General features: G+C 46.3%; 1 protein-coding gene across 10 annotated transcripts in view; it reads right to left on the bottom strand.

The window, feature by feature from the left end:
- The window catches only part of ZXDC (ZXD family zinc finger C), a 97,095-nt gene extending 71,137 nt beyond the window's left edge, over window positions 1-25,958 (bottom strand). For 3 of the 10 annotated variants that reach the window (XM_032341317.1, XM_032341248.1, XM_032341179.1), the window contains exons 1-9: window positions 24,902-25,956; window positions 22,225-22,377; window positions 22,051-22,129; window positions 20,964-21,094; window positions 16,512-16,682; window positions 12,331-13,019; window positions 11,103-11,165; window positions 10,363-10,447; window positions 1,525-1,643 (exon numbers count right to left, since the gene is read on the bottom strand). In XM_032341317.1, the coding sequence (XP_032197208.1) occupies window positions 1,525-1,643; window positions 10,363-10,447; window positions 11,103-11,165; window positions 12,331-13,019; window positions 16,512-16,682; window positions 20,964-21,094; window positions 22,051-22,129; window positions 22,225-22,377; window positions 24,902-25,868 (2,457 nt within the window). In that variant the 5' untranslated portion in view covers window positions 25,869-25,956. Of the gene's footprint in view, window positions 1-1,524; window positions 1,644-10,362; window positions 10,448-11,102; window positions 11,166-12,330; window positions 13,020-16,511; window positions 16,683-20,963; window positions 21,095-22,050; window positions 22,130-22,224; window positions 22,378-24,901 lie in introns of all 10 variants that reach the window. The other 7 variants (XM_032341431.1, XM_032341366.1, XM_032341493.1 and 4 more) reach the window with 5 other exon arrangements.
- Between the last annotated feature and the right edge of the window lie 1,523 nt (window positions 25,959-27,481).

The following is a 27,481-nucleotide window of genomic DNA, read 5'->3' as shown; positions in this document are numbered from 1 at the left end:
TAAAAGGCGGGCCTAGAGGACAAGGACTGAGAAAATGCATATCACCAGCTCACTGTCCCAGTGCAGGAGAACTCAACTCACAGCTGATTCAGGGATAGGAGGCCACATTTCCCCACCAGCACAACAGGAAGATGGCTACCACCACGCCCCTGTATCCTGCTTCAGGAGATCTCTGGCTATGCCAGCCCTCAAAACCACAGCTCCAGTCCAGGGACCACAAAGACTCTCAGCCCTGTGGGAACAATGACCAGAGATGGCTGTGGCCCTGGCCACAAGTGCACCGCCAGGAGACTCACTCCACAAAGAGCTGCTCAAGGCAAACATGCTGCGCTTACCCTAACCTGCAGGGTCTAAGCCTGGCCAGGTGAAGGCCAGCAGTGCAGAGGGAACCACCACGGACAGCTAGAGCAAAGTCATCGGGTACCTAAAAGCAAATACCAGACCAGACGGCCTCCCCACAGCCTCCAAGACACTTTGCATGCCGTCACAGGCCCCATCTGTCCTCCAGGGTGCCTAAACGGAGTCCACAGGGTATGAGAAAGCCCTGAGAGATTCAGACGCACACTTTCTCACACCATCAGAGGGGGCTTTCTCTGGCTGCAGTCCAGACACCCCATCCACCAACCAAGGAGCTTCATGACACTCGAGTTCACAATCCACTCTTTCAGGAGTGCCTGTGTGAACGTTCCCAGAATTCTCTTCTAGAAAGAGTTACAATTGCCACTGCTCCCCAGTTAATGGACAGCCTGCATGGGGGCCTTCCTCCTTTCTCCCTCAGTGTGGCCCTTCTGCTCTCAGCATGGCAGCAACAGGAAGAAATGGGAGGAGCCTGGTGATATATGCCCCCAAATTTTTGCTTTAATGTGAGAAAAAAAATTTTTTTTAAATATATATGTATATACACTATAAAAAAATAGATCACTGACTTAATTTCATGGCTCAATCCAACCCAATTATTCAAACATTCGCGTGGCATAGACTGAACAGTGGCACCAAGCAGGTCTATCAGCTCCCTCTCCATCCGCATGCCCACCTTCCCATGCTGGACAAGCTGGAGAAGCTACAGGAGCCACAGAGGGGCCCTGCCCCATGCTGCCTGGCCCCTCTGCCCACTCCCTGCTGCTCTCATCATCCCTTTCTGGGCAGGGAAACCAATTCCAGACTATTCCTGTCTCAGTTTATAGGGGAAGCAGCTGGAGAGCCCACCCAAGTGCCTCAGGTGCAACCCAAAAACCTCCACTGGTACACTCCATCCCAGGGTGGGACACAGGGGACCACTGTTCTAGTTTCCCACTACTTAGATGGGGGTGGCTAATACTTATTTTCTAATTATGTAGTTCATGTGTTTTCAAATACAGAAAATGAAAATGATGAAAAATGATTTAAACACTCAATCTTAACACTCGGAAAAAAACTACTAACCCTGCAAGGGTATGTGTTCTACCATTTTTGTTTCTGTGCAAATACATACACAAATGTGCCTACCGACAACACACCCAGCTTTTCTTATGAACACGAACTTACCAAAAATATGCACCAAGTGTGCCGCTTTCCTGGCAGACATGAACGATATTTAGTAATACACAGCTCAGCACTGGGCAGCAGCTGGCACATGTCCATTGACGTAGATCCCTGGATATTTCCTTGAGATAAGTTACAACACATTCATTTCACGACTGGACATTACGTGAATCTTCTGGCTCTTGCAAACAGTATCAAGTGACCATCCAGGAATGTCACACTGCATCCCCATGTTCCACGTGCACCCCTGTGGGCTCTGGGTTTCCTTGCCTCTGAGCACCAAGCACATCCCCTCTGCTTCCTCATTTGTTGGCCACCTTCTGCACAGTGCCTACTCATGTCCCATCCCATCTTTCCTCTTACTTCATGCTGTGCACACTCATTTAAAACCTTTCAGCATCCACCGATCTCCAAGGCCTGGCCCTCTTCTCTTCTCTGCTCTGCTCTGCTCTGGGCATCCGTACCCTCTGAGCAGTGAGCGCACTGGGGGAGTGGCTCTGGCGGCCCAGCTGTAGAGCAGGCTAGTAGTTAAGTCTCTACCTTAGGGAGCTACTGTGAAGACACGCAAGCTAAATCATGTAAAGCACACAGATGAGGGCAAAGCAAGTGTTGGCTATCTGGACAGCTTTCCATGCTTTTAAAAAACCTGAAACCTCTTGTCTTCTTTCTTTATCCTGTATGGAATTTTAGTCTCTTTTTCCCAAAAGGCCATTACTTATTTGCCAATAATAGGAGCCACCTCGACACACACAAGAGTGTTGGTCTTAGGCCTATCGATCAATGTGCGTCCCTGTGTCCTAAACTACTGATCACAGCCCCATCACAGCTTCAGTGGTTGACGCCTGTGAGATGTCCTCCCAAATACAGAGTAATGCCTCCAGGCTAGTTTTCCATCCGTCCTCAGGAATCCCTGACCGTAGGTTCCCACACAAGTGTCCTCGGAATTTCAAATGGAATTGTATGAAATACCGTGGGAAGAGTTAGCATGTCTGCAATGACGACTTCTTCCTCTCCCAAACCCCAGAGCTGTCCGCAAATCTTGTTGGACCCATCTTTAAGACAGATCCAGGATTTACCCACCTCTTCCCACTGGCAGCCACCATCTGCCCACGGCCACAGTCATTTCCTACTGGGGACTACAAGGAACCCTTACCTGCCGTCCTTGCCCCTTACGGTTTACTTTCAGAAGAGCAGCTGGGATGAGCCTTTCAAAGGACCATGTCACTTTTCCAATTACGTCCCTATGTCTCCCCATCTGACTTGGAGTGAAAGCCGAAGCTCCAACAGTTCCGAGACCCTTAGCGGCCCTCAACAGCCCAGCCTCCTACCAGCTCTCTGACCACTTCAGAAAAGGACCCCCTGGGCCTCCAAACTCCAACAACAAAGGTCTTTCTGCTGAGAGTACTTTCCAGCCTCAGGCTCACAGGGACTTTGCCCAGATCCATCCTCATGGCTCCCTTTCTCACCTTTGTCAAGGGTCTCCTCCTCTGTTGAGGCCTCTCTCTACCCTACTATAAACCGCAAAGGATCACATACCCGTTCCTTGTTGTATTCACATTTACCATTTGATTTAGTGTTTTTGTTTATCCAAAGCTCCCCCGACCGCCGCCCCAGCTCCCACATCAGAATGCAAGCAGTGGTATCCCTGAATGGCACTCCGTAGGAGACATGTATCAAAACGGGAGTGAGGACATCTGGAAGCATTGTCTCTTCTCTCAGTCCCAAGTTTTGTTGTCTCCTCTCTTCCTTTATGTCCTGCCTGCTTATGAAATCTCCCCCAATTGTTCTAGAATTTTTGTTGCTACTGCACATGAGCTGCTCTCTCTGCTGCATTTCCTAACTAGCTACTGCTGCCACACAGGACACTGCCAATGGCTATATGTTTATAAGTGGTCACTTCGATGTCTTTTAAGTTCTCACCAGTTTTCACTTGATTCTATGGGGTTTTCCAGTAAGTGGTCAAATCATCTCTTAAGTTACTGTCTCTTCCCTACAAGCTCCTATTTTTCTTGATTTCAATGGCAAGAACATCCAGAGCAACGGTTAACAATGATAATAAAAGGGTTAACAATAATAAAAGAATTCTGGCACGCATGCAGAATGCTTTTGGTAAGCCACCAGTGAGTTATGATGTTGGCTCTTAGTTTGGGCTACGGAATCTTTATTGCATTCCTAATTCTATCAATAATGGATACCAATTTTTTCAATAAATACATAATCTACTGAGAAAATAACATAACCCAAGTACCAGCATGAGCTTCTGAAATACTAACTTCATCTGGGGGTTGCTGAACTGTTTATACTTTTATTTCTGAATAATGGTGATTTTTTTTTAAATCGTGCATTCTACTGCAAGTACTCCAATGTATTACCATGTGGTTTGCACGATACTGACTCTCTATTAGATCGGTGGAATTCACTTACGCTTTCTCTTCTCTCTTGGTAAAACTACACAGACAGAGGTAGACACTAACAGGGAAGGGACTGTATCCACTGAAGGATGTTTTGTTTGGCCCACACAGAGCATTCCTAAATCATGAATAGGTTGCACATTCAAGTGTCAAAATCTGGATCTGACTCCCTTCAGGTTTGTTCTTTTTCCATCCTGAAATAATAGCTATTCCTCTTAGCTTCCTTTTGAGCATTTAACAGGCAGGCACTCGGGTCATAAATGCGGCTCTGGCTCGGGTAATGTCCCCTGCCTGCATACCTAACAACGAGAAGCTGACACTGACTGCTTTTAGGCATTTCACCTGTATTATCTCATTTAATCCCCCCAAGAATCCTAAGTAGGTGCTTTTATTAACCATTTTACAAAGGAGAAAGCAAGGAGGCTGCTTGCTCAATTCACACTCCGTAACTGGATGGTGATCCAGTTTTTCTGTGACTATCTGTAATCAGCTTTTATTTCTTTACTCAGAGTTTAGTAGGTTCTTTTGTTTTCCAAGTAATTTTTACTTTTTTTTTTTTTTTTTTTAAGATTTTATTTATTTGAGAGGGAGGGAGAGCGAGTGGGAGGACAAGAGCACAAGAACCAGGGAAGGGAGAAGCAGGCTCTCTGCTGAGCAGGGAGCCCGATGCAGGGCTCCATCCTAGGACCCTGGGATCATGACCTGAGCAGAAGGTAAACTGCTTAACCGACTGAGCCACCCAGGTGCCCCGAATTTTTACTTTCTATTTTACCACGTTATAGTAAAAACATGTATTGCCAGGTTGGGTTTTTCCCCCTTAACGCTTTGTTACAGTTTTCTTAATGGCCTAGTTTATTCAGTTTAATTTTGATAAATAGCCCATGGTTATGGAGTAAAACTTATTAAATTTTATTAATCCCACTGTAAACATCCTTCATATCTGTATTTTTTTTGTGTGCTTGATCTGCAAATGAGTTTAATTACCCACTTCCAATATTGCTAGGTTTTCATTTATCCAATTATAGATTTCCACCAGTTTTTATTTTATCCTATTTGATAGTATAAGTTTTCATATAAATACTCACATGCCTGGTTTTAAATCTTAGTCTTGCTGTTGATTACATGTGAACAGCATCCAAAAACAGGGAAAACCCCAATTGTTTCCTCTGAATTCCACATCTCTAATATTACTATTGACCCTTGTTTTTTGTTTTATCTGGTCTTAAATTTTAACCTTTCTAAATATTTTCATCAGGGTGTGTCTCTTCTAGACAACAAAGAATTGGGATTTTCCTTTTTCACTTCGTCAAGAAAAACGGCAGTCAGTAGATTTTGCTGTTTACTGTGTCTTCCTTTAAGTCCCATCTGTTCTTTCCTTTCCCCAGCCCTTAGAGACAAGAAAGGTACATATCTATTCATAATCCCGAAGCTGGTTACATTAAAAAAAAAAAGTTTGTTTCCCTATCAGATTCAAGAAGGAAAGTTTCTCATTACTTTTTATGTTGAGAAAATATTCTTGGTTTATTTGGGGCAGGGAAAGCCACAATATTAAAGATAAAGAAAGTAGCACAATTTTATTTTCTATATGCAAGAGCAACCCAACAGGAATAATCTTTAATTTTAGACATTTTACCTTTATTTTTCAAATCATTCAGACTGCACATTTTCTAAGACTCGATATGTGTACTCTGCACTTAACTACAGTGATAATAAAATCCCAACCGTGTTTAAGCGTCTCAATTCCACTAAGTCCTGTTTCCCTACAACTTCTCTGTTCTTAGCCTTATTACACAAATAAATCCTTTAATCCTGAAAACCAAAAAGCTCCCAAACCCACATTTCTCCTCCTAAATTTGGTGCCAAAAATAGTCACCGGCCAACACCTGACCTGAACTTTTATTAAATGAATATATTTAACTGAAAAGTGCTGATGCTGTAACTGGGCATGTTAAGAAATATAGAATATATGAACCTTATTACCGTTCTAAAACGTAAAATATTCTGAATTCAAAACACAGACAGCATGCTAATGTACATGAAGATATTTCCTAGCACTGTCTACTGTGAGGGCCTAGATACAATGACAGCTGGATAGCAATGAGCAACAACCACACAGAGCGACCAGACCTTGGTTTCTAATACCTTTTTCTAATAAAAGGAATAGCACTCCTTGGGAAAGTGACTGAATACTGGGCTGGGGCAGGGAACATACAGATGGTGCCAGAAGGGAGGGAAACGCCCCCTAAAAAACCACGGCACAAGAATCCAACCGAAAAAGCTCCCAGTGGCCAAAGCTGGAACAATCTGAACAGCAAAATAAATACTGATACTTCTGATTATAGTCTAATATTCCTTATAATAGCCTAAAGGAGAAATACCTTTGAGTCCATACTGACAGAAGGGAATAAATAAATGAGTTACAAGAGATAGCTTTTCCTTACAGAAGTTGTCTAATGAATGCACAAGTGGGGGGGGGGGTCACCACTAGAACATCACTGTAACAAAATCTACCCTTAAGCCCTGAATTGATGGGAGATTTAAAGAGAAAAAGGATATTTGCACAAGTATGGGCAGATTAACCTTGCCAAGGTCACGTCTGGCCTTTGCCCTGGCTCCTGAGAAGAAATCACAAGGTCCTTGGAAGGTCCTGCCTGGGAAGTGGGAGCTCTCAGCTACTCCAGATAGTCTAACAGTGTGACTTAAAATGTAGGTCTTGGGTCTCAGTGTCCGCTCGACCTTTAGAGGGGCTGGAGACCAAGTCAGCCGCATGGACAGGCAGCCATCTGTGCAACTGAGACATGAAGGCTGAGGTGAACTCCCTTAGCTGGCAACACAACTCCAGGGAGAGGCCGGTGGGAAGCTTCACACTAGGATGTCACCTGGAACATGCCCTATGCCTCTCCTCTTCCCTTGGCTGACTTAATTCTAAATCTTTTCACTCCAGTAATCGCTAACTGTGAATTCTGAGCCCTCCTCGAGAATTAGTGAACCTGAGAGTAGTCTCAGAGACCCTGGGAATTGTAGAAGTTCAGGGTCATCTCGCAGATCCCTGAGATTTGCACACCATCTCAAAGTATCGACCTCAAAATAAATATTTATTCACTGTAAAAGGAAAAAATAGTAACTTCATGATGCACAAACCTGGCAGACAACACCTTAACCCGGTGATAATGGTTAGTATCACCTGTAATACGTTTATTGCATGGACCCGAATATGACACAGTGCGATGGGTACCTCACTTCTGGCTCCATCACCTCCTCCTAATGAAAAAAAGCATCAGGCCCAAACAGAATAAAGGACCAGCACTCTTCAAATGTATCATGAAGAGCAAGGAAAGCTGAGGAACTGACCCAGACTGCAGGAGACTAAGGAGTTGTGACAACCAAGTGCAGCCTGGGACCCCCGACAGGATCAGCAGTAGGGTGCCGGTCAAACCCAGATAGAGTCTGCAGTCCACTCCCTGGGACTGTGGTGGTGATCACTCCTTAGCTTGGGTAAACACACTATGACTATGGGAGATGGTAATATGAGGGGAGGCTAGGTAAGGGGTTCTACAGCTGGAAAACATGAGTGAGTGACAATATTCACAGAGTATGGCCAGCCAAGGAATCATTTTTTCTGCAAGTCTAAAATTCTAGTACAATAAAATGACAAGGGGTGAAGGGGAAATAGAGTTGGCCCCAAAGATTCTGGGAAAGGGATCATTTCTCTATCTCTTGGCTGATGACAAGACTTCATGAGGGCTTTTCAAGAAAGATATGTGGGGGGCAAAGATGTAAGCCCTCATAAATAGAAGAAAAAATTCTACTACGTAAACATTTGGAGGTTGGAGATTATTTCCCCTTAAAAAAAGTCTATAAAATCGGGGCGCCTGGGTGGCTCAGTGGATTAAGCCGCTGCCTTCGGCTCAGGTCATGATCTCAGTGTCCTGGGATCGAGCCCCGCATTGGGCTCTTTGCTCAGCGGGAGCCTGCTTCTCTCTCTCTCTCTGCCTGACTCTCCGCCTACTTGTGATTTCTCTCTCTGTCAAATAAATAAATAAAATCTTTAAAAAAAAAAGTCTATAAAATGTATAAATCAGGGTGCCTGATTAAAGCCTCTGCCTTCGGCTCAGGTCATGATCCCAGGGTCCTGGGATTGAGTCCCACATCGGGCTCTCTGCTCCGCAGGGAGCCTGCTTCCTCCTCTCTGCCTGCCTCTCTGCCTGCTTGTTGTGATCTCTCTGTCAAATAAATAAATAAAATATTTTTTAAAAAATGTTTAAATCAACGAGTGTATAAAAGTACTCTGACCACCACTGGAGGATGCAAAGAAACCAGTTCATTACTTTGAAAACTGATGAAGAAAAAGGCTCAGACATTTACCCTGACTTTCTAGTATGACTGTACCTCAAGGTAAAGAATAGATGAGAAGCTCTCTTTACAGAATTCTAGCTAGTAATGAAATGAGAAGTATCTTCTGCAAATCCTCAGGAATTATTGAATCCAGTCATGGTCATCAGTGGCTGCTAACAACACAGGACAGACCAACCACCAGATGTCACGGACCTCTGGAAGAGCACCCCACACCGGCAAATGACTTTCATCAACCCCCAATGGCTGACCCATCAGATCAAGCCTCTAGATGCTGATTTACAGGAACCCCAGATGACAGAGGAAACCTGTTAAACTAAAAGGGATGCCATCGGCCAAATCTAGACTGGCCGACTTGACAGGACAAGCCACCCGGTTTCTTTCACAAATACATGGGCAAGAAATGGAGAGACCTATACATGTTAAAGACAATTAAGAAACATACCAACCAAGAGTAAGAGGAGACTTACTTGTATTCTGATTTAAGCAGACAATTACAAGAAACATTTACAGCGTTTGAGACAACTGAAAATTTGAACACTCGCTAGATATGAAGGAAATACTGTTATTTTTTAAAGAAATAATAATAACATCACTATGCTTTTTAAGTGACCTTCTTATTAAAAGATAATGCTGAAATATTTATAAAAACAATTAAAAATAAATAAAACGCCCTCTATACATGACCCCAAAGCAATGCAATCAATGTGACACACACTGTATCTCTGAATGCTCAGTGTTTTTCTTCCTTCAAATGGAGATTACCTATAAGGCTAAAGGCAGCTGGCTCCCTTCACAGACTTTGCCTAGTCTGTGCTGAATTCTTTCACTCTACCTATCTCCTCTCCCCCCCACCCACACCTTCTTTTATTATCTCTCCAAGTACCATCTGGACACTTCCTGAACTGCCCTGAACCCTTCCCCAGTCACCATGAACACGGACATGAATGACATCCATTATAGGGCAGTGTCAGCTTTAAGACAACTAATTAACAGAAAATAGGGAGTGAAAGAAGCCTTGCTATTACAAACAGAAAGACATAAAACTGTATTGCTAACCCTACATTGTATAATTCATTGTTGTATAATTCACTGTACATTTTCTCTGATTATAGAAATCACTATTCTTTTCTTAAAAACATTTACTATTTCAGAGAGAGCATGTGCAAGCAAGCAAACACATGTGTTTGTGAAAGGAGGGACAGAGAGGGAGAGAGAGAATCTCCAGCAGACTCACTACTGAGCGCAGAGACCGACTCAGGGCTCTATCCCACCACCCATGAGTTCAGGAGCTGAGCCAAAACCAAGAGTTAACCAACTGAGTCAACCAGGCACCCTACCCTTTGATATTCTTCAAACAAATTTTAGGTAAAGAGACACATGAAATATGCAGAAAATGGTATTAGAAGAAATCACTATTACCTTTACAAAAGGACTGCCACAGTTTCTTTAAGCATCGCATCCCACTACCTCACTTTCCAGATAGATACTTGAAGCCACAAACCAGCAGGTCTGGTTTGGTCCACTGTTTCTTGTTTTTTGTTTTTTTTTTAATTCCAAAAAAAAACTGCTGACATTTTAAAATGACAAGATTTCAACAGAACTCGGAACTAGGTATCCATAATGCCACGTGTCACCCAGGGGCTGGCTCCATGGAACCCTGCTCCTGGGACAGCTGCAGTCTTGTCCCCAGGCTCTTCCCAGTGCCAAGGTAAGGGCCCAGTGGCCAGTTCATTTCAAGTTCAAACCTCTGCTCTTCTGGCCCCTGGCCAGTCTATTCTTTGTCCCAGCAGCCTGGTAGGCAGTAGACACTGGAGTCTGCGACCACTAACTTTTGCACAGCCTTTTTTAGATAAATAAAACATGTCCATACTGGTGCTGGAAATCTTGCTGATAATTTTTTCTTAATGGATAATTTTTTCTTAGGTTCACATAAAACTAAGGAATTGATAAAGGGCATTTTGAACATAAAAGTAACACAAAGAACATAGAAACACCTATTCTTGTGTTTCTTCTGTCCTTAATTAAGGCCCAGGGCAACTCAGATCCCTCAATCCCCCAGCACACACAGCCTCACCTGCATTGCTCCCAGTTCCTTTCTGCTTTTTTTTCTTGGCTAGTTGAATGGCTCGGGAATCAGTTCTTGCTGAGCCCCCACTTTCCTGAGACCAAAGAAAAGCATGTCAGTCACTCATTCCAAATAGTAAAGGAAGGGTAGCAAAGGAACTACGGAAATGTACTAAGTCTGCCTCCTGAACAGAGTTGAGTCCAATAATCTTTGAGGATCTCCAGCAAAGGTTCACGGAGAATCAAATGTTATATCCAATTACAGTGACAACTAAACAGAATGAGAGTTGGAACAATATACATAATTTTATTATCCAGAGAAGCAAAGCTTATTCCTCCAAAGTCTAAAACATATTAAAATACTTTACACAGAAACTGTTATAAAAGGAGTTACATACTTCTCTGCTGTCTGAAACAAGCAGCCTTCCCTTGGTGGTTCAGGATTAATTAACTGCAGCACTTCTCAACATTTTCCAGAACATGCCACACGACACCTGTACGGCAGACCCAGGGAGACCCTATTTCATATACCCACTACAGAGGCTGCTCTGGTGGCAGGTACCAGACTCAAAAGTTATATACACCAAAACAAGAACTACATTACTGAATTCAGAAAGTTTACGGAGGTATCCAAACAGTATTCAAATGGAACTTCACTTCTGTAAATTTGTCAATGTTTGATAAGAAAAAGAGCTTAATGCTTGTCACTACAAAAAGAAAAAGAACATCCCTCAACAGCTTGTGGCATACCTGTAACCCATTCACCACACACCATCTGTGCTCAGAGAATCGAGGCAGCCCAACGTCACACAGCTAGCGAGAAAATGAACAAGGAGTCAGGATCAAGGTCATGGCGGCTCCTCCTGCCTCCACCCACAGTCACGGCTCTGGAGATGCAGTGACACCAAGGAACTATGGTTTCTCAAGGTATCAAGGCCCTCCACACAGGCCCTGCCTCCCCAGTGACCTCTGAGCCTCGGCGACCTCCCCATTCTGGCCCAGTCACCTGGGTGGCTTAGCAACTGCTCTGGCCACCTAAGCAAAGGCTGGCAAGTATGGCTAGGCCACCGACAAGTGAGAGCCATCAGAAAAGTTATGACAGACTGTGCTTCTCTCAGACTGAAAGGCTCATGGTAGATGGGTTACCACATTCCTCACAACTGATTCAAATTCAAATGTGAAGGATTTAACTTCTTTTTAAAAATTGTGGTAAAATAAGATTTAACATTTTGAATATAAATATCACCATCAAATTTAACCTATGCCACAAAAAAAAAACCCTATTTGATCACTCCCATCTGAGACTGAGGAAATAATCAGACTCTCCCCCAAGAATCTTTAATTAAATTATTTTAAATTAAATTATATTAAATGTATTAACTGACATAAATAAAATTAAAGTATATTAACTGCCGAGCCTCAAAATAGGAGAAGTACTCTTAAAACCCTCCAGAAACAAAAGCTCACCAACCACTCCCTTTTTTCCTTGTTAATTCTAATTTTTTTTTTTTAATTTTTCTGCATGGTTTTAAAGTTTCCATTAAACCTGATGTCACGATTCCTCTTCCTCTGGCCATTATTAAGTCTAAGGACCTGTTATTCCATGAAAAGCACAAAGGCAGAATATTTCAACATTACGAAATACCCCATTTTTTTTTTTTTCAAGAAAAGAAACACATCATCACAGAATCACAGAACTCAAAAGGACCTTAGAAATCATCTAGCCAAATCTCCTCATTTTAGAAATAAATGAGAATTTAAGGCTCAGACAGAATAAGTGATTCCCTTAAGGTCATAAAACCTAGTCAGTTCCAGACTCAAGATCAGAATTCAGATTTCCAGACTTGTAGTCCAGGGTTCCATCTTTTCGCAAACCAGTAAGAAATGTCTGCACATGAACGATTAATCCAGAACATCCTCAAAACTGAGTGTAAGAGAAGCGAGTTATGCGGTGGTGACTGAACAGAGCACTTCATACCAAATAGAAGCTGCCGGTCCCCGCACTGAGCCCCGTGTCTTTCTGAGGACTGTGCTTTTCCGCAGGGCTGCAGAACACCGACCTGGGCGCCCCTCGGCTCCGTTCCTGCTGCCTTACAGTGTTGGGGCTGGGAGGCGAGGCCGGTTCCACTTTGATTGGAGCCAGCAGCTCTGGGCCACCGGTGTCTCCAGGTGGGGGACTCGGAGAGGTCAGTGTGGAGATGGTGTCTGTTAAATGACCACCTGAGGTCAAAGCCTGTGGGTCCGGACTCAAGTTCTTCACAGGCAGAGCTACCAAACAGCCTAAAGCTCCTGTGTTTACAGTCTGTACGTCATCCATACCGAAGCTGCCTTGTTGAAGAACGGTGGCTGCTGTCCCAAGAACGAGAGGGCTATCCAGGCTTGGAGGAATGTCACTATGGGCCACCAACACCAGTGGGTCCATGGGCCCCAAGGAACTATTATTAGCAGGAAGGTTCCCTCCGAGTGAGGCGCTCACAGAAGTAACATCAATAGTCAGGATGCCAGAGTTCAGTGCCTCGTCTGAGGCCCCTGCCGCACTACCACCATCACCAGGTGCGTCAGAGAAGAGCGCTGCCAGGTCTAGGTTGTTCAGCTCACTTTGGCCTGGGCTGCTAAGTTCACTGCTATGCGTAAGAGAACTCGGAGCTCCAAGCTGAGGGAAGAGATCTGAAAGAGAAATGAACACTCCAGTTGTCTTACGCACTTTAGCAGACTCAGAGGTTTTGTTCACGCTAAAATGTTACGCAGTAAGCAAGCCATTAAGGTAACATCTACTCCTCCTGCCCCTGCCGCCTGGTGCATCGAAGGTGGCCACAGGCTGAAGAAAGGCATTGCTTGATAACCTATGAGGCATTCAAAGTATACTCCCTCAAATCCTTGAGCTCACAGGGATTTCTCCAGACAGGAAATGACCTGAGAGTCTAAATAATACTTCCTAAAGTCACATCAACTTGTAACAGAAAGAGGGAAGAATTGAATCCATGTCTTTCTGGCTTCAAATGCTATGCCTGTTCTGCTACACAAGAAGTGCCCTCAGGAGCCTGTAAAACCTAACCCAGACCACAAATCTTCAGAAGTCAGACACAAGCTGAACTCCGGCTCCAGGATATTTTTGGAGTCGGCTGGTGTCAGCTCATGTCTCATTAAAATCTATGCCCCACTCCACAACTGGCTGCCATTCTAAAACAAATTTGAGTCATCTGGGGGTGATCAGTGGGTAAAAAAAAACTGTCCTGTCTGGCATGCTCTGGGATAAATGCCCTGGCTCAAGGTCCAAACCCCACCAACTATAGAGAACTAAGACATCAGGCACTCTGGAGTTGTGTCCCCTCCCTGGAACATCTCCTGATAGGCTCTCCTTCTACCCCCACCACTGTATTTCTTAACTCTAATACTCTTTCCTTGATCATCCTGAAGGCAGGGAGTCTATCTCACCAACAATGTCCCTTTAGCACCAGGCACTGGCACCTAGCCCCTAAGCAGTACTTAAAGATCACAGAAAAAATAATTCTAGTAAATCCCTCTTTAGTCTTGATTGTTCATTCAGCCTCTGTTGTTGGTCATTTCACTCATCAAATATTTGATTCTCTTGCCATTCAATTAAGTAACTTAAACAGTCAGACTACCCTTGGAGGAAAAGTGAGCATTAGCATACATTTACAGAATTTCACTGAACAGTGCCAGGCTGGCTTAGTCAGTGGAGCATGTGACTCTTCATCTTGGTTGGGGCTGTGGGTTCGAGTCCACGTTGGGTGTAGAAATTACTTAAAAATAAAATCTTAAAATATTTCAATGAATATTCAAGTCAGAAATTTATATACCAGTGAACCCAATCAATCATCCCAAATCCTAGGACTCTTCAAGCAGCAAGCAAACAGAAGATGGGAGTATAAAATATTTGGGTAAGGGAACCAAACAGGGCCCTGAAGTTAATCCTTCCCAAGAAATTTATAGCTGAAGCTTCTAGAACATGCCAGTGCCTGGCCAGAGGGAAAGGCTCTCTTAGTTCTTTGGCTCTATTCCTCCTGCACCAACTGTTAGCTAATCCCAAATTCATACTTTTTAGTGGTGGACACCATGTAAGAGTGCCTACTATAGTTCTAATGCAAACCTATGAAAGAAATCCATGACAGACCCTTCCAAAATAAATTAATAACCAAATCCCAAATATTATCTTCTTCAGTTGTCATACTACTTCAAAGCTGAAAAATAGTATCGATATATTATTGCTTCTTCACTAAGTATCTCAGTACCAATAAAACAACTTTAAAAAATGGCAGAGATTCAGAAATTAAAAACGGGTAACAGTCTCTTTTACAAAACCTCCCAAAAATTTCCTTCACTATCTTGAGAATTTCATACGGATAAAAAAATTAGTAATAATAATCTCAGTGCAAACAGACACCAATTTGTTCATAAATTTCCTATTTAGCCTTGAAATCAGAGATATCTACTAGACACCTGCTATTGCAACGCCCTGATATTCAGAAATCACTGAACATTAATTAATACAGCATCTAGACCAAAGTTATAAGCATGACCATGCTCCAGTACTTCCCAGTGTATGGGACCTCAGACAAGTCCCTCTCCTATCCACCTAGGCTTCCTCAGGGATGGAGCAGTGAAGATGCCCCTGCCCCAGGATCACTGGGAGGGAACTCCAACACCCAGCCCAGGGTCTAGCAGAGTCCCTGGCAGCGCCAGTCCACAACAAGGCAGGTTCCCAAGAACCCGTTTCTCACAAGGCTAGCACTGGGACACTACCTAGTTATCCACCCCTGACTATGGCAGAGTAGAATGACACGCAAGTCAGTCAATGGCACATTATAAATTCAGAGCCTGGGAAACACACGCACTACAGAGCCCCTAAGAGGCTCTCACATGGAGACAGAGACTAAGGAAACTCGTGTGGAAGGAATGATGCTGTTGCTGAGTTCCGAATGAGCCAAGCCAGGAAAGGGAGAAGAGCAGGAACACAGAGGGCCGGGTGCACAGTGTTCCACAGTGCTAGCTCAGAGCCAGGAGTGGCGAGGGCTAAGTTCTAGAGACAGAAGTAGCAACACGACCAATGAGGGCCTCTCAAGACCAGCCTACAGCTCCTGACTAGACTCTGTGAGTTGAGATGACAGCTTCTCATATGAGTCCTCATTAACACCTAGAGTTCAGAAGGGCAGCTTCTTAAATCCCAAGCGAAATGGCAATTACCATTAGAGCAAAAGGAGTGACGTGACCACATCTATAACAGGATGGGAAGAAACCAGAGGAAGGACCTTTCCTTCAGAACACTACACAAATTCTCTTCCATGTTTTAAATATGAAAAGCCAAAGCTCAAGGACCTGTGCCTTAGCCTAGATCCTATGGCTGGGAAGTAGCTGTGCCCCAACGCTCCTGCTGCCTGTCACTCAGGTGGCAGGGAGGCAGCACGCTCAAATGACTCTAACGCTAGCAAGGGCTTCCCCTGCCAGGAGCAGCAACCCCACCACGCCCCAAAGAGCAGGATGGTGCGAGCTTCAGGGCAGAGGCAGCACATGGCTGCCCACACCCCTCAACAGTCTGCCCATAGGGCTGTGCGTGCAGCTCGAGGCAGACTGTCAATCCATGTCATCATGCAGCCAGACGACCAGGCCTTCATGTGCCCAGAATCCCTGCTCCAGACTACTGCTGTGGTTCCCCCACCCCTCTCCCCTACCCAGGCCCTCAAGCCCCACCCCCTGCTCACAAGGTGAACCACCACTCTGCACAACCAGACAGAGAGGGGTGAAGACAGAAACAAGGAAGGGGTAGGCTCAGAATCCAGGACAAAGGTCACAGAGAGAGACAGACTTAGGAGACACATTCTAGGAAAAGCCAACCAAGAAAAACACTGAAAATAAATAAACAAATAAATAATTGAATGCTCCTGGAGGGAAGCACTTCAGAGGTGAGGGATTAGGGTCAAAGGCAAAAAGTGGCAGAAGACAGTCCAAAAGATGACACTAGGCTTGGCAGCCATGGTTTATGGGCCAGTAAGACTTCGTTGTGCTCAATTAATTTAATCCATAACCAGACAACTTCTGAAGGGGGCGGAGGAAGGAAGGAAGGACACGCTCTAGCTTCTCTGACACATGTCAAGCAGACGCATCTCTGCAGTGCCTTAAGAGAGAAGTAAACGAGCAGACCTGGGCGCCGGCTATGCTGCCGGACCACATGGGCCTTCATGCTGTGCTTGGAGGTGAAGAGTCTGTTACAGCTGGACACTGGGCAACGGCTTTTCGGAGCACCCACGTCCTGCAGGTGTTTCTTGGAGTGAATGTAGAGGCTGCTACGGGCAGAGAATCTAGCACAGCACCCTGGAACAAAAAGAACAAATGAGTGGTAAACCTGAGGATCCCCAAGGAACCAGTGCTGACATTTCCTCCCATTGGAATCATAAGACAATGCATGCCACGCTCCAGCCACTGACCAGGGACAGACACATAGCCCTTAGGGCAACATCACAAATGTGGAGCCAAGGCAGGGTGCCCCAAGCCAGGCCTCTTCGGCATGCAGGTTATGCCAGGTGGAAGCAATTAAGGTCTAAAAGACTCAGAAATAAACTTTGACATCCCTCTGCCTACTGCCTAAAAGAATTTAGATGGAGGACATACTCCAGGAAAAAAAGCTACCACCACAGATAACTACATTATGATATGAACTAAGTATGGAGGACAGGGAGGACATAGCAAGGCCTGTTTGAGCAAAGTCTGCTCTGTGTCACATTGTTTCTGTGAGCCCAGGAAACACTTGTTCACCAAACATTTACTCATTTCCATTTTCCTATAAAATGCTTTCCTTCCCTCTGAAAGTCCCAGGTCCCTATCCACCCTTCTCTTTAGCTCAGGATGACATACATAATTCATTTTACCCGTCTCTGAATATCATGTCTGTGTGGGTTTTCCATATATATAGAATTAAATTTTATTTTCCAGGGGTGCCTGGGTGGCTCAGTCATTGAGCATCTGCCTTCGGCTCAGGTCATGATCCCAGGGTCCCGGGATTGAGCCCTGCATTGGACTCCCTGCTCAGCAGAAGCCTGCTTCTCCCTCTTCCACTCCCCTGCTTCTATTCCCTCTCTCCCTCCCTGTCAAAAAAATAAAGAAAACCTTTAAAATAAATAAATGATTAAATAAATCTTATTTTCTGTTAATCTGTCTCACATCAATTTAATTTAGTCCAGCGAGAACCATCTTGAAGGGTAGAAAAAAATTCTTCCTCCCCAACACAAGGAATTAAATTTGCACTTGATCTTAGCCAAAAGGCCGAGAAGCACAAGGAATTAAATTTGAAAGCAAACTCCATTTAAAAGGAGATAGGAAGTTCCCCATCAGTTGTGTAGAAGACACACAACCTTGACAAGTTAACGCTGGGCCTGTTTCTTCACCCACTACACAAGGCTGCTGGACAAAGTTAGTTAAATTCAGTGTTAAATAACTCCTTAAAAGTTCAATCACTAAAAATTTGTACCAATTACCTGTACTTAGCTACTACTAAAAAACTGGAACCCTACAACATTTAGAATTGGAAACTATCTCAAAATATCACCAAAGCCAATTCTTCTCATTTTACTACTGAGAAACTGAGGCCCAAAGGGACCAAGCAAATGACCCTAAATCAGAAGCACAATTGGAGTCTGGAGGTGGAGTAGTCTTGCTGATTACTGAACAGCTTAGCCAGAATCAGTAAGACCACCCACCTGCAAATGTGTGTCAGAGGGAAAACAAGACAAATTACAAAGTATCACCACCTTCCTCTTGGCCTAATCTCCCACTGTTGGAGCTCTGTACCACAGGGACAAGCAGAGGGAAGCAGGGTTCTAGGCAGCTACAAGCTTGTGACCTGGTAGGGATGTGAAAACCAGCTGTCTTAAAAAAGGGCAAAATAAGACAAACCATAAGTGACTCTTACCACACAAAACAAACTGAGGGTTGCTTGGGGGAGGGGGGTTGGGAGAAGGGGGGTGGGGTTATGGACATTGGGGAGGGTATGTGCTATGGTAAGTGCTATGAACTGTGTAAACCTGGCGATTCACATACCTGTACCCCGGGGGATAAAAATATATTATATGTTTATAAAAAATAAAAAATTTTAAAAAAAATTTAATTTAATTTTAAAAAAAGGGCAAAATAAAACTAGTGTTTTATTTTGGAGTGTTCTAGAAGCAGAAGAAACAGTGTATCTCTTGAGAAGAGAGAAAAAAGGTTTCAAGAGGTATGCAGCATTTGAGGTGACTGGGTCTTGATAAATGGTAGGGGCCACACAGCAGAGCAGGAAGGTGTACAGGCTGAGCAACTGCCACGCAAGGCATGGAGGCCACCAAGCAGGGTGGGCAGACCTTGCACTCTGGAGTAACTCTACTTCAAACCCTACTGGCCATGTGGCCTTATTTATTCTTTCTGGGTCTCCTTTCCCTTTTCTGTAAAGTGGGAATGACACATGCCTCACAGGGGTTATAAAGACTATAGGTAAACAATTCCAACCTACGGAATGCTCACACAGTGCCCAAGAAAGTAGAACAAGCACCACTGCACTTGTGGAAGCTTCTTGGGATGGCGAGGTGGAGCTGCTGGAGTCTAGGGCCTGGGGGAGGCCTATTTTAGGAAAAGAGGCTATGAAGACAGAATACGACCAGATGACTAAGGGTTTTGGCTGCCTGTGAGAGGAGTTTTGAACATACTCACTTTCAAACAAAGCTTCCAGCTCGTTTCCAGGTCAGGCTCAGGAGAGAACATTTGGAAAACACACAAGAGGACAGATGCCTCCAGGTTCACCCCTAGATGCACTGTCTACAATGTGTCCCTTGCTCCACATGGTGCCCAGGGGTTCTCTATACCTGCAATGTCCCTCAGCCCCCTTTCCAGCTGGGACACCTCCACACACACTTAAGGAGGCACAGCACAGAGCAGAGGTGCTGAAAACACTTCTTACCAAACTGCTTTGCCAAGGACAGGAGTCAACCACAACAGGGATGTCTGCCACGCTTGTTAGCAGTGGTTTCCATTTTTTTTAAATATTTGTTAACTCGACAGAGAACAAAACATACTTCATTTTCACTTGGACATCCTTTGATGGCCAGGAATGTGACTGCTTTTCCTGTGTGGTTTTATGACCACTTCAAAGATAAGGAAAAGAGGCAGAGAGTGCTTGAGCCACTTGTCAGAGGTTACAAAGTGACTTAAGTAGCAGGGTTGGGACTGGGGTCCAAGAAGCCTCAAGCCTTCAGTCACCACCCTTTACCTCCCCTCTTCAGCATACACCAATCCTTGAGCCCTGCATTCACCTCCACGGCTTAGCCCATCCCCATGTGGACCAGCCTCACTCCCAGCCCACCTCCTCATTGAGCCCAGCAAGCAATACATCCCTGCCTCCTGAGCTTGGAAAGTCTGCGGGCACCTAAAATGAAGCACATCCTCTTCTTCCAACCACCAGCCTATGTGCCCACCTCAAGTGAGATGCTGGCCCTAACTACTGCTTCACCCAAAACCCCTACTCCCAATTCTATCACCAAGCGCTGCCAGCACACTGTCCAATTCCTATCTCTCTCACCTGTGCATTCTCTCCCTTCCCACTGCCAAGCCCCAGTGCAGGCACAAGCCATCTCCCCAGGAAACCAGACTGAGCTCTAAACTCAGTCATGGTCCCATCACACTCCTGCCCTAACACCCAGCCTGCTGCTCTCACCATTCTGAGAGATGCCCCTACACTGACCTCTTCTTCCTCCTTTCTAATCCTGGCAAGCTCCGCCTCCTTCTTCAGCCAACTGGGAGACCACTCCCATGCCCCCATGCTCTAGAAGCAGTCTGGGTGACCTGTGTGTCCCCACAGCACCCTATAGGCACTGGTTTACCTGGTGTGCCCCAACTAGAGCTCTGACAACAGGAGGAACTGTGTTTTGGTTAAACCACCTATATTACCTTCATGACATTCTAGGAACTGGTCTTGGCTTCAAACTGGTCTTTATTATCTCTTTTCCAGATAAGGAAATTAATGCCCAGAGAAGTTGGCCTGAGTTCATCACATGAGGGAAGAGGAAGCCAGGAAGGAGACTCACAAGCACACACTGACCTGCTCTGCCCTCCCACACACCTGCAGCAACTACAGAAGCCCAGCACACACAAGCCATGGAGCACACTTCTGCCCACGAATCGTACCTTTGCTATGCAGAGAAAAAAACATCTGAATGCCCTTTTGAAAAAGCTAGCCTAACTTGACTGCTGTCCCATCATAGCACGCATAGATAGCTACCATTTACTGAATCCGTGATAGGTGCCAGATGCCAAAACAGGACTTTTCAACAGGTCATTTCACCTACTCCTCACAACCACCAAATTAAACAGGTAATAACTAGAGCCACGAATCTAGGGAGTACATTTCAGAGCCAAGAGTCAAACCAGGTCTGATTCTGAAATCTGTGCTTTTCAATACACTACTTCCAAGATAAAACAACTAACTAAAAACTAGCCAATTAAATTTAATGCTGCAACTTACACTCGCCTTGCCTTGAAGCAAAATAAAACTTACCTTTAAACAACTTAAACTTACAATGACGAAGTCACATACTAGTTTACAGCTCAAAGTAATCTATTAAAATCTACCTTCCACGGGACACTCGAATGGCTTTGTGCCCAGGTGGGTGATGCTATGGCCCTTCAGGTGCTCTGCTCTGGTGAATGACTTCCCACAGCCTTCAACGGGGCAAGTAAACCTCCGGTCATCATCGTGTTTCCTGTCAGAAGAGAAAAACAGTGATTTTTCACTCACACAACCCGGAGACACAAAACCTCAGAAGTGATTCTTTGTTTAAGATTCTGCAAATTACAAAGTCTTAACATTTAAAGGAAATGATCAGCACATTTCAGAAAATCTTAATTCTTTCTAACCCATGTGGACAGGTTTGCAATTTAGCTAATCCTGCAATTAGAAATTTACTTTAATGACAAGGCTGACTCAAAAGTCACAATTAGTGCTGCTTCAATCTAGGAACAAATGACTGGGTCCCAAACGTATTGACAAAGCTACCTCCAATGTTTAGAGATTCTGCTAACAAACAAAGTTTCCAGTTGCCCTACAGAGGGCAAAGAAAAGCATGCACAGAAAATCAATGGCAATGCTAAAAGGACCCCCTCAAGTTCATGCACAAATACAGTCCTTTTCTAGTAATGTTGTTATACTTAAACCCCTCAAATCCCCAGCTGTGCAAGCATAGACAAACCACCCAACCTCTCTGTCCCAATGCAAACCAGGGAGAGTAAGAACATCAAAGTCTGAAGTACAAACATCAAAGCCATGGTCATTGTGACAGTTAAAGGAGAGAGATTAAAGATAAAGTGCTGAACAACACCTGCACATAGACAAAGACCCCCAAGGACATCGTTACCAGTATGGAAAGTTTATAATGACATCAGGAAAGCTGCTTCCACACTGTTAACCTTTTTTAAATATTGAATTTTGTATAAAGTACGTAAATTACATTTAAAAACAAGTATAACACAGAAAAACTGACATTAGGTGATCAGATTCTGCGTGGTTTTCTTTTTACAGCTTTCTGAACTTTCCAAACTATCTACAATGGGCTCCTTTTCTTATAACTTAAAAAAATCGACAGATATTTAATCCACAGGCTTCTGCTACTGACAAACAACTCACTCATTCTCTATATGGGTAATGAAATGTGAAGATTACCTTTTGTGTCGCAGGAGTTTAGACATGCTGGTAAAGGTCCAGCCACAACTGTCAGAGTCACAAATAAAAGGTCTTTCACCTTAGAAAACAAAAAAATTATGCCACGTAATCATAAATGCAAGCTACCACAAAGGCAAATCTTAGGTACAAATGCTGTATTCTCCAGCTCATTACCTGTATGACTTCTCAGGTGAATTTTCAGGCGACAAGCTTTGTCATATTGTTTGCTGCACCCAGGAAAGGAGCAAGAAAAGAGTTCTTGTTCCCTGAAGTGAGCTCGGTTATGGGAAAAAAGAGCACTCACTGTGATGAATGTCTTCTCACAGCCTGAACAAAGAAAACACAAACCCTGCTCACTGGTGTGACAAAAATCACATACCACAGCTAAACTAGTCACCGCTCCCGGACACCATTCACACTGAAGCAAATAAGAAAGAAAATGAGATAGAAGCAGCTCCAGAAAGTTACAACCACTGTTATAACCATTGGCAACTGTCTTTGTAGCAGTGGCTAAGCGCAGCCAGCAACCACAGGCAGGCCACCTGCTGTGAAGGCGTGATCAAGGGAAAGTCCTCCAATCACAGCCTCGTGCTTCCCGTTTCCACAGCACAGATCTTTCTTACATTTTGTGAACTCAAATGTCAATGCTCTTTGTGTGAGGCTACGGAAAACCCAACAAGATAGATACTAAGGAACAAGGATTCTGTCTGGGAGCATTGAACCTGGAAGGGCCACAAACCATCATTCTACCTGAGACTTCTTATTTGCCCCTGCACGTGACGCTGTGTCCTCCGCAATTACAAATGTCCTCTTTGACATCCTCTGCAAAGGGCAGCAGCCCCCACTATCACCTGGCTTCTCCTTTTCCTTTTGCTTATCTCACCAGGATTCCCTGCTGTCAAAGGAGGCTCCCAGAGTCATCATTCACATGGCCTTTTCCTTCACTCCCATCTTCAACCCCACTTGAGCCACCAGAAAGGAAGCTACCTCAGCAATCCCCAAACTTTCCACATCAATAGCTCTCCTTTGACAAAAAGGTTCACTGTTTAAATAGAGTAGAAAATAGCAGGTTGCAAGATTCCTATCTTTGTGGCAGCTCTTCCCAGAACCTGTAACATGCTACCATCATGCCTATAAACCACCAAGCAGATACACACTGCACATCACCGCCTCAAAGCACTGAGCCCCAGGAACCCCACTTTCCCTAGCAACACTCAACTGGGAAATGCTCCTCTTCCTAAATGCCCCCAAATCATCCTGCTCCTCCTCTTTGGCATAAATCTGCTCTCCCCTCCCATCCCCCTCATTCCCTATTTTGGGTTTTGGTGCATTCACACACTCTAAGAGGTAAATCTCTCTGCCTTACCAAGAACCACCCTCCCTGCAATCAACAGTTAAGCCCTTTGATCCTGCCTCTGCCATCTTTCTCACAGGAAGCCCCTCACTACTCCCAATGCCTCAGCAAACTCAGGTCTAGAACATTTAATGAAGCTTCACAGTTCCCTCCCCTGAACCCACCCAAGTGGAACACCTCTGATCATCCAACCCCAAACTCTCGGGAGGATATCATACCCTAAAGCAAGCTAAATCCCTCATCTTCCTAGTATTACACTTGAAATGATGCTCTTAGTACACTTTACTCAGGAGCAGTCTATAAGCCAGATTCACAGTGTATAATTTAGAAAGGTTCTGAAACGGTCTAAACCTATATTCTCCACAAAGAGGGATGCACAAGCCCGTCCACAAGCATATGGGGGAAAAAGAAACTAGAACCTATTAATGTGTTTTTCATTTCACCCTTTCAAAATCCCTACAATTTAAGTATATTTTCTAACAAACACACTACTATGAGAGCACTGCACATATATAATGCATCAACACACATGAAAGGCACATGCTAGGCACATAGTTGAGGTTCCACTTTAACGAATAGGATGGAGAAGGTCCCTTGCCCTCTACTGGGCCCTCCCACACTCTCCCAACTTCACTCACCATACCACCCCACCGCACCATCACAGCCCGCACTCCCTGCCTTGGCTTTGCAGTGCCACCCACCAGCACTGCCTTCCATCCCAGCCCATGCAAGCCAACTCCTTCCCAGGTAGGAATCTTCTCTTCCCCCTGGGGAGGCACACTCTCCCTCCTGGAGCATGTCAAGATTGACGCCTCTCCTGGTGGAGTTCACAGTTTTGGATCCTGCATTCCCTCCTACTGCAGGCAATGACAGAGGGGAAAGAACCCTTCACTGGATTTTATCCACATTACTGGGCCTCAGACTCTTCCTCTGTAAAATGATAATTTTTAGACTTCCCAAAACTGTTAAGTCCAAAGAAGATAAAAGCATAAAAGGCCAGAAAACTGCACTGCACCACACACCTGACTAACCCCTAGGGGCCTTAGGGTGTTCCACCTGGCCAGACTCATCTGTGCCACCTAACTATCTGATACCTGAATTTCTAACTGATGAAACCCCCAAGAAAACAGACACCTGACTCCTAAGTCAAATATCTAGTAAGATGCTTTATCACCTTCATTAACCTGAAGCACCTTAAGAGAGACCTGTTGCCCCCCCCATGGGGAAGGAAGGCTGTAATTACTAGTGCTTCCTTTGTGGAGATCCCCACAGCAGTGCAGGGCTGAGGAGTCAAACCCAAATCACCTGGAAAGAACTGGAACATAACACCAGAGTGCTCCGTTCCCGCCCCTCACTCTTGGCCCATGGAACTTAAATCCTGCCTAGATGAACAGCCGGAGGCAGGGCGACGCCGCACCCACTGCTGGCGGCTGAATTTGGACCTGGGGCCCCGGGAGCCCCCCGAAGCCCGCCCGCAGGCCCGTGGCGCACGGTTACCGGGAAAGTCACACTTGTAGGGCCTCTCCGGCTCGAAGTGGCTGCGCTGGTGGGAGCTGAGTTTGGCGTGCGTGGGAAAGCGCTCGGAGCACACCTCGCACTTGAACAAGTTCTCCTGCTCGTGGCCCTTCATGTGTGCCTTGAGGTTGTACACGGTGGTAAACTTCTTGCCGCAGCCGCCCACCGGGCAGCCGAAGGGCCGCAGCTTGTCGTGCGACTGCAGGTGCCGCTTGAGCTTGTAGGAGGTAGTGAAGGCCCAGCCGCAGCCGTCCAGCGGGCACTTGAAGGGCCGCCGGCCCTGGCTGCCGCCGTGCGTCAGCAGGTGCACCTTGAGCTGGTGCTTCTTGGCGAAGGAGAGCGTGCACTGCGGCTCGGGACAGCGGTAGCCCGGGGCACTAGGGCCCGGACCCTGGGGACCCCGGCGGCCCTCGGCCGGGCTCGTGACCTCCTCGCCCGGTGGCGCCGGCGGGCCTCGGGGAGGCTGGCCCGGCTGCGGCGGCGCGGCGGCCAGCGTGAAGACGCCGTGATCGAAGCGCACCAGCAGGTCCTGGCTGTTAATGGTGACGGTGCCCGCGAGAGCCGCGCCGGACCCGGGGGCGGTGGCTGCGCAGCTGGGGCCCGGCTCGGAGTGGGTGATTGGGCTCGCGCCAGCGCCGGACCCCACCTCCCGCCGCCCGGGGTCCTCGGCCGCACCGCCACGCGCCACTTCCAGAAGCACCACGAAAGAGTCGCCACCGTCCTCGGGGGGCGGGGGGCTCGGCCCCGGGCCCGCCGACGCCGCCGGGGCCTCCCCGCGCAGCGGCCCCGGCCCGCCATCTTCGGAGCCCCGCAGCAGTAGCAGGCGGCGGCGCGCAGGGCCCGGGCTGGGCGGTGGCCCCGGGCCTCGGCGGAGTCGGCCGGGGCCGCCGCCGCCGCCATGTTGAGCTCCGCGCGCGGTCGGGGCGGCGAGCAGCTTCGGAAGGTCCATCTTGGGCCCAGCCGCGGCGTCCCAGCCGCCGCCACGGAGGAAGCGCGGTCCGCCCCGCCCAGCCGTGCGCGGCGCCGTGCGGCCGCCGCGACGGGTAGACACCAAAGCCCGGTGCGGAGCACCGCCGGACTCCGGCCCGGAGCTGCGCGTGCGCGTGAGCCGCGGGGCGCAGCGCGGGGCCTGTTGGGCCGGGGGTAGTTAGCGCCGCCCGGACGCGGTCCAGCGGGTTCCGCTCGCCGCCGAGCCTGGGGATTTTGGCGACCCTGACATTGCAAGCTGCATCCTGACTCCCTGCATGGGGAACGACGCTCGCCGGACTCCAAGATCGTGTCTTCCATCTGGGTGGTGGATTGATAACAGCAGCCAACTTTCTTCACGCTCACAAGTGTGAGGAAACTGAGGCACAGACGGCTTGAGTCCCTTGTCCGAGGTCACACAGCTGGAAACTGGGAGAGTCAGGATTCGGGCATCGGGCTGGGCTCACTGAACTGCAAATAGCCGGCGCTGGCCTTTGGCTCCCAGACCTTGGCGCGAAGTGCCCCCAGATCCGCCCCCGCTACCCCAGCCCCTCCACGGGGACCCCCGCCTGTGCTCTTCCAACTTCCTTTCCTACCAGACTCTCTACTGGCCCACACCGCCTCAGCCCTTACTCATTGTTGCCTGAACTCCCCACCCCACCAGCTCAACCCGGATTCAGTCTGCAGTCCCTCTGCTGGGCCTCAGGTCACTGCCCTCCGGATCAGAGCCCTTCTTTCAAGCCAGGCTTCTTGGGAAAATAACACCGCAGCTGATCCGCAGCCTCCACCATGTGTTCCACCCAATCTAGTCTCAATAGGGCCGACTTTAGTGATCTTCCAAAAGTGCAAATCAGTTGTGCCCCAGTCTTCGGGACACTCCTTTGCTCCTATGGCCTAGGTAGTCCCCCCCACATTTCTCACCACTTCACCCCTCACTCTACAGTCCCAGGGCTCCCCTATCTCTTTCCATTTCCTCCAGCAAGCCAAGCTAGTTCTGCGGGACTACACCCATGGTCTCTGCTCTCACCCAGCCCCTTATTCTCCACCCCCCCAATTTGTTACCTCTTATAGCTCTCAATTGCTATTGTTTTATTTGACCCTTTCCTGGATAATCCCCCTCTGGAATGAGACTCATTTAGGACAGGAACTGTGTTGGTCTCCTTCACAGCTGTATGCTCAGAGGCTAGTAGCAGAGACTCTCAGTAATTATTTATTGATGAATGCTGTATTGTTAAAAGTTCTTGATAAGATACATAAATATTGTTTTGAAACGAATAAGAAATATCATATTATATATGAAATGTGAAGTTATGCCCCCAAATACATTGTTCATCAGGAAAGAATAATCTTTTCAACAAATGTTTCTGGGACAACTGGGTGTCCACACATGAAAGAATGAATTTGGACCCCTACTTCCCACCAGACACAAAAAGTAACTCAAAATGGATCAAGGACCTAAATGTAAGAGTGAAAACTATAAAAGTATTAGGAGAAAAGAGTATATCTGTGTGACATAGGATAAGGGAATGGTGTCCTAGATATGAATCTAAAACACAAGCAATGAAAGAAACAAATTGGGCTTTGCCAAAACCAAAA

The sequence above is a fragment of the Mustela erminea genome, chromosome 1 (genome assembly GCF_009829155.1).
Source record: "Mustela erminea isolate mMusErm1 chromosome 1, mMusErm1.Pri, whole genome shotgun sequence".
In the NCBI taxonomy this organism is placed as follows: Eukaryota; Metazoa; Chordata; class Mammalia; order Carnivora; family Mustelidae; genus Mustela; species Mustela erminea.
This window is presented reverse-complemented; position numbering and strand designations above follow the sequence as displayed.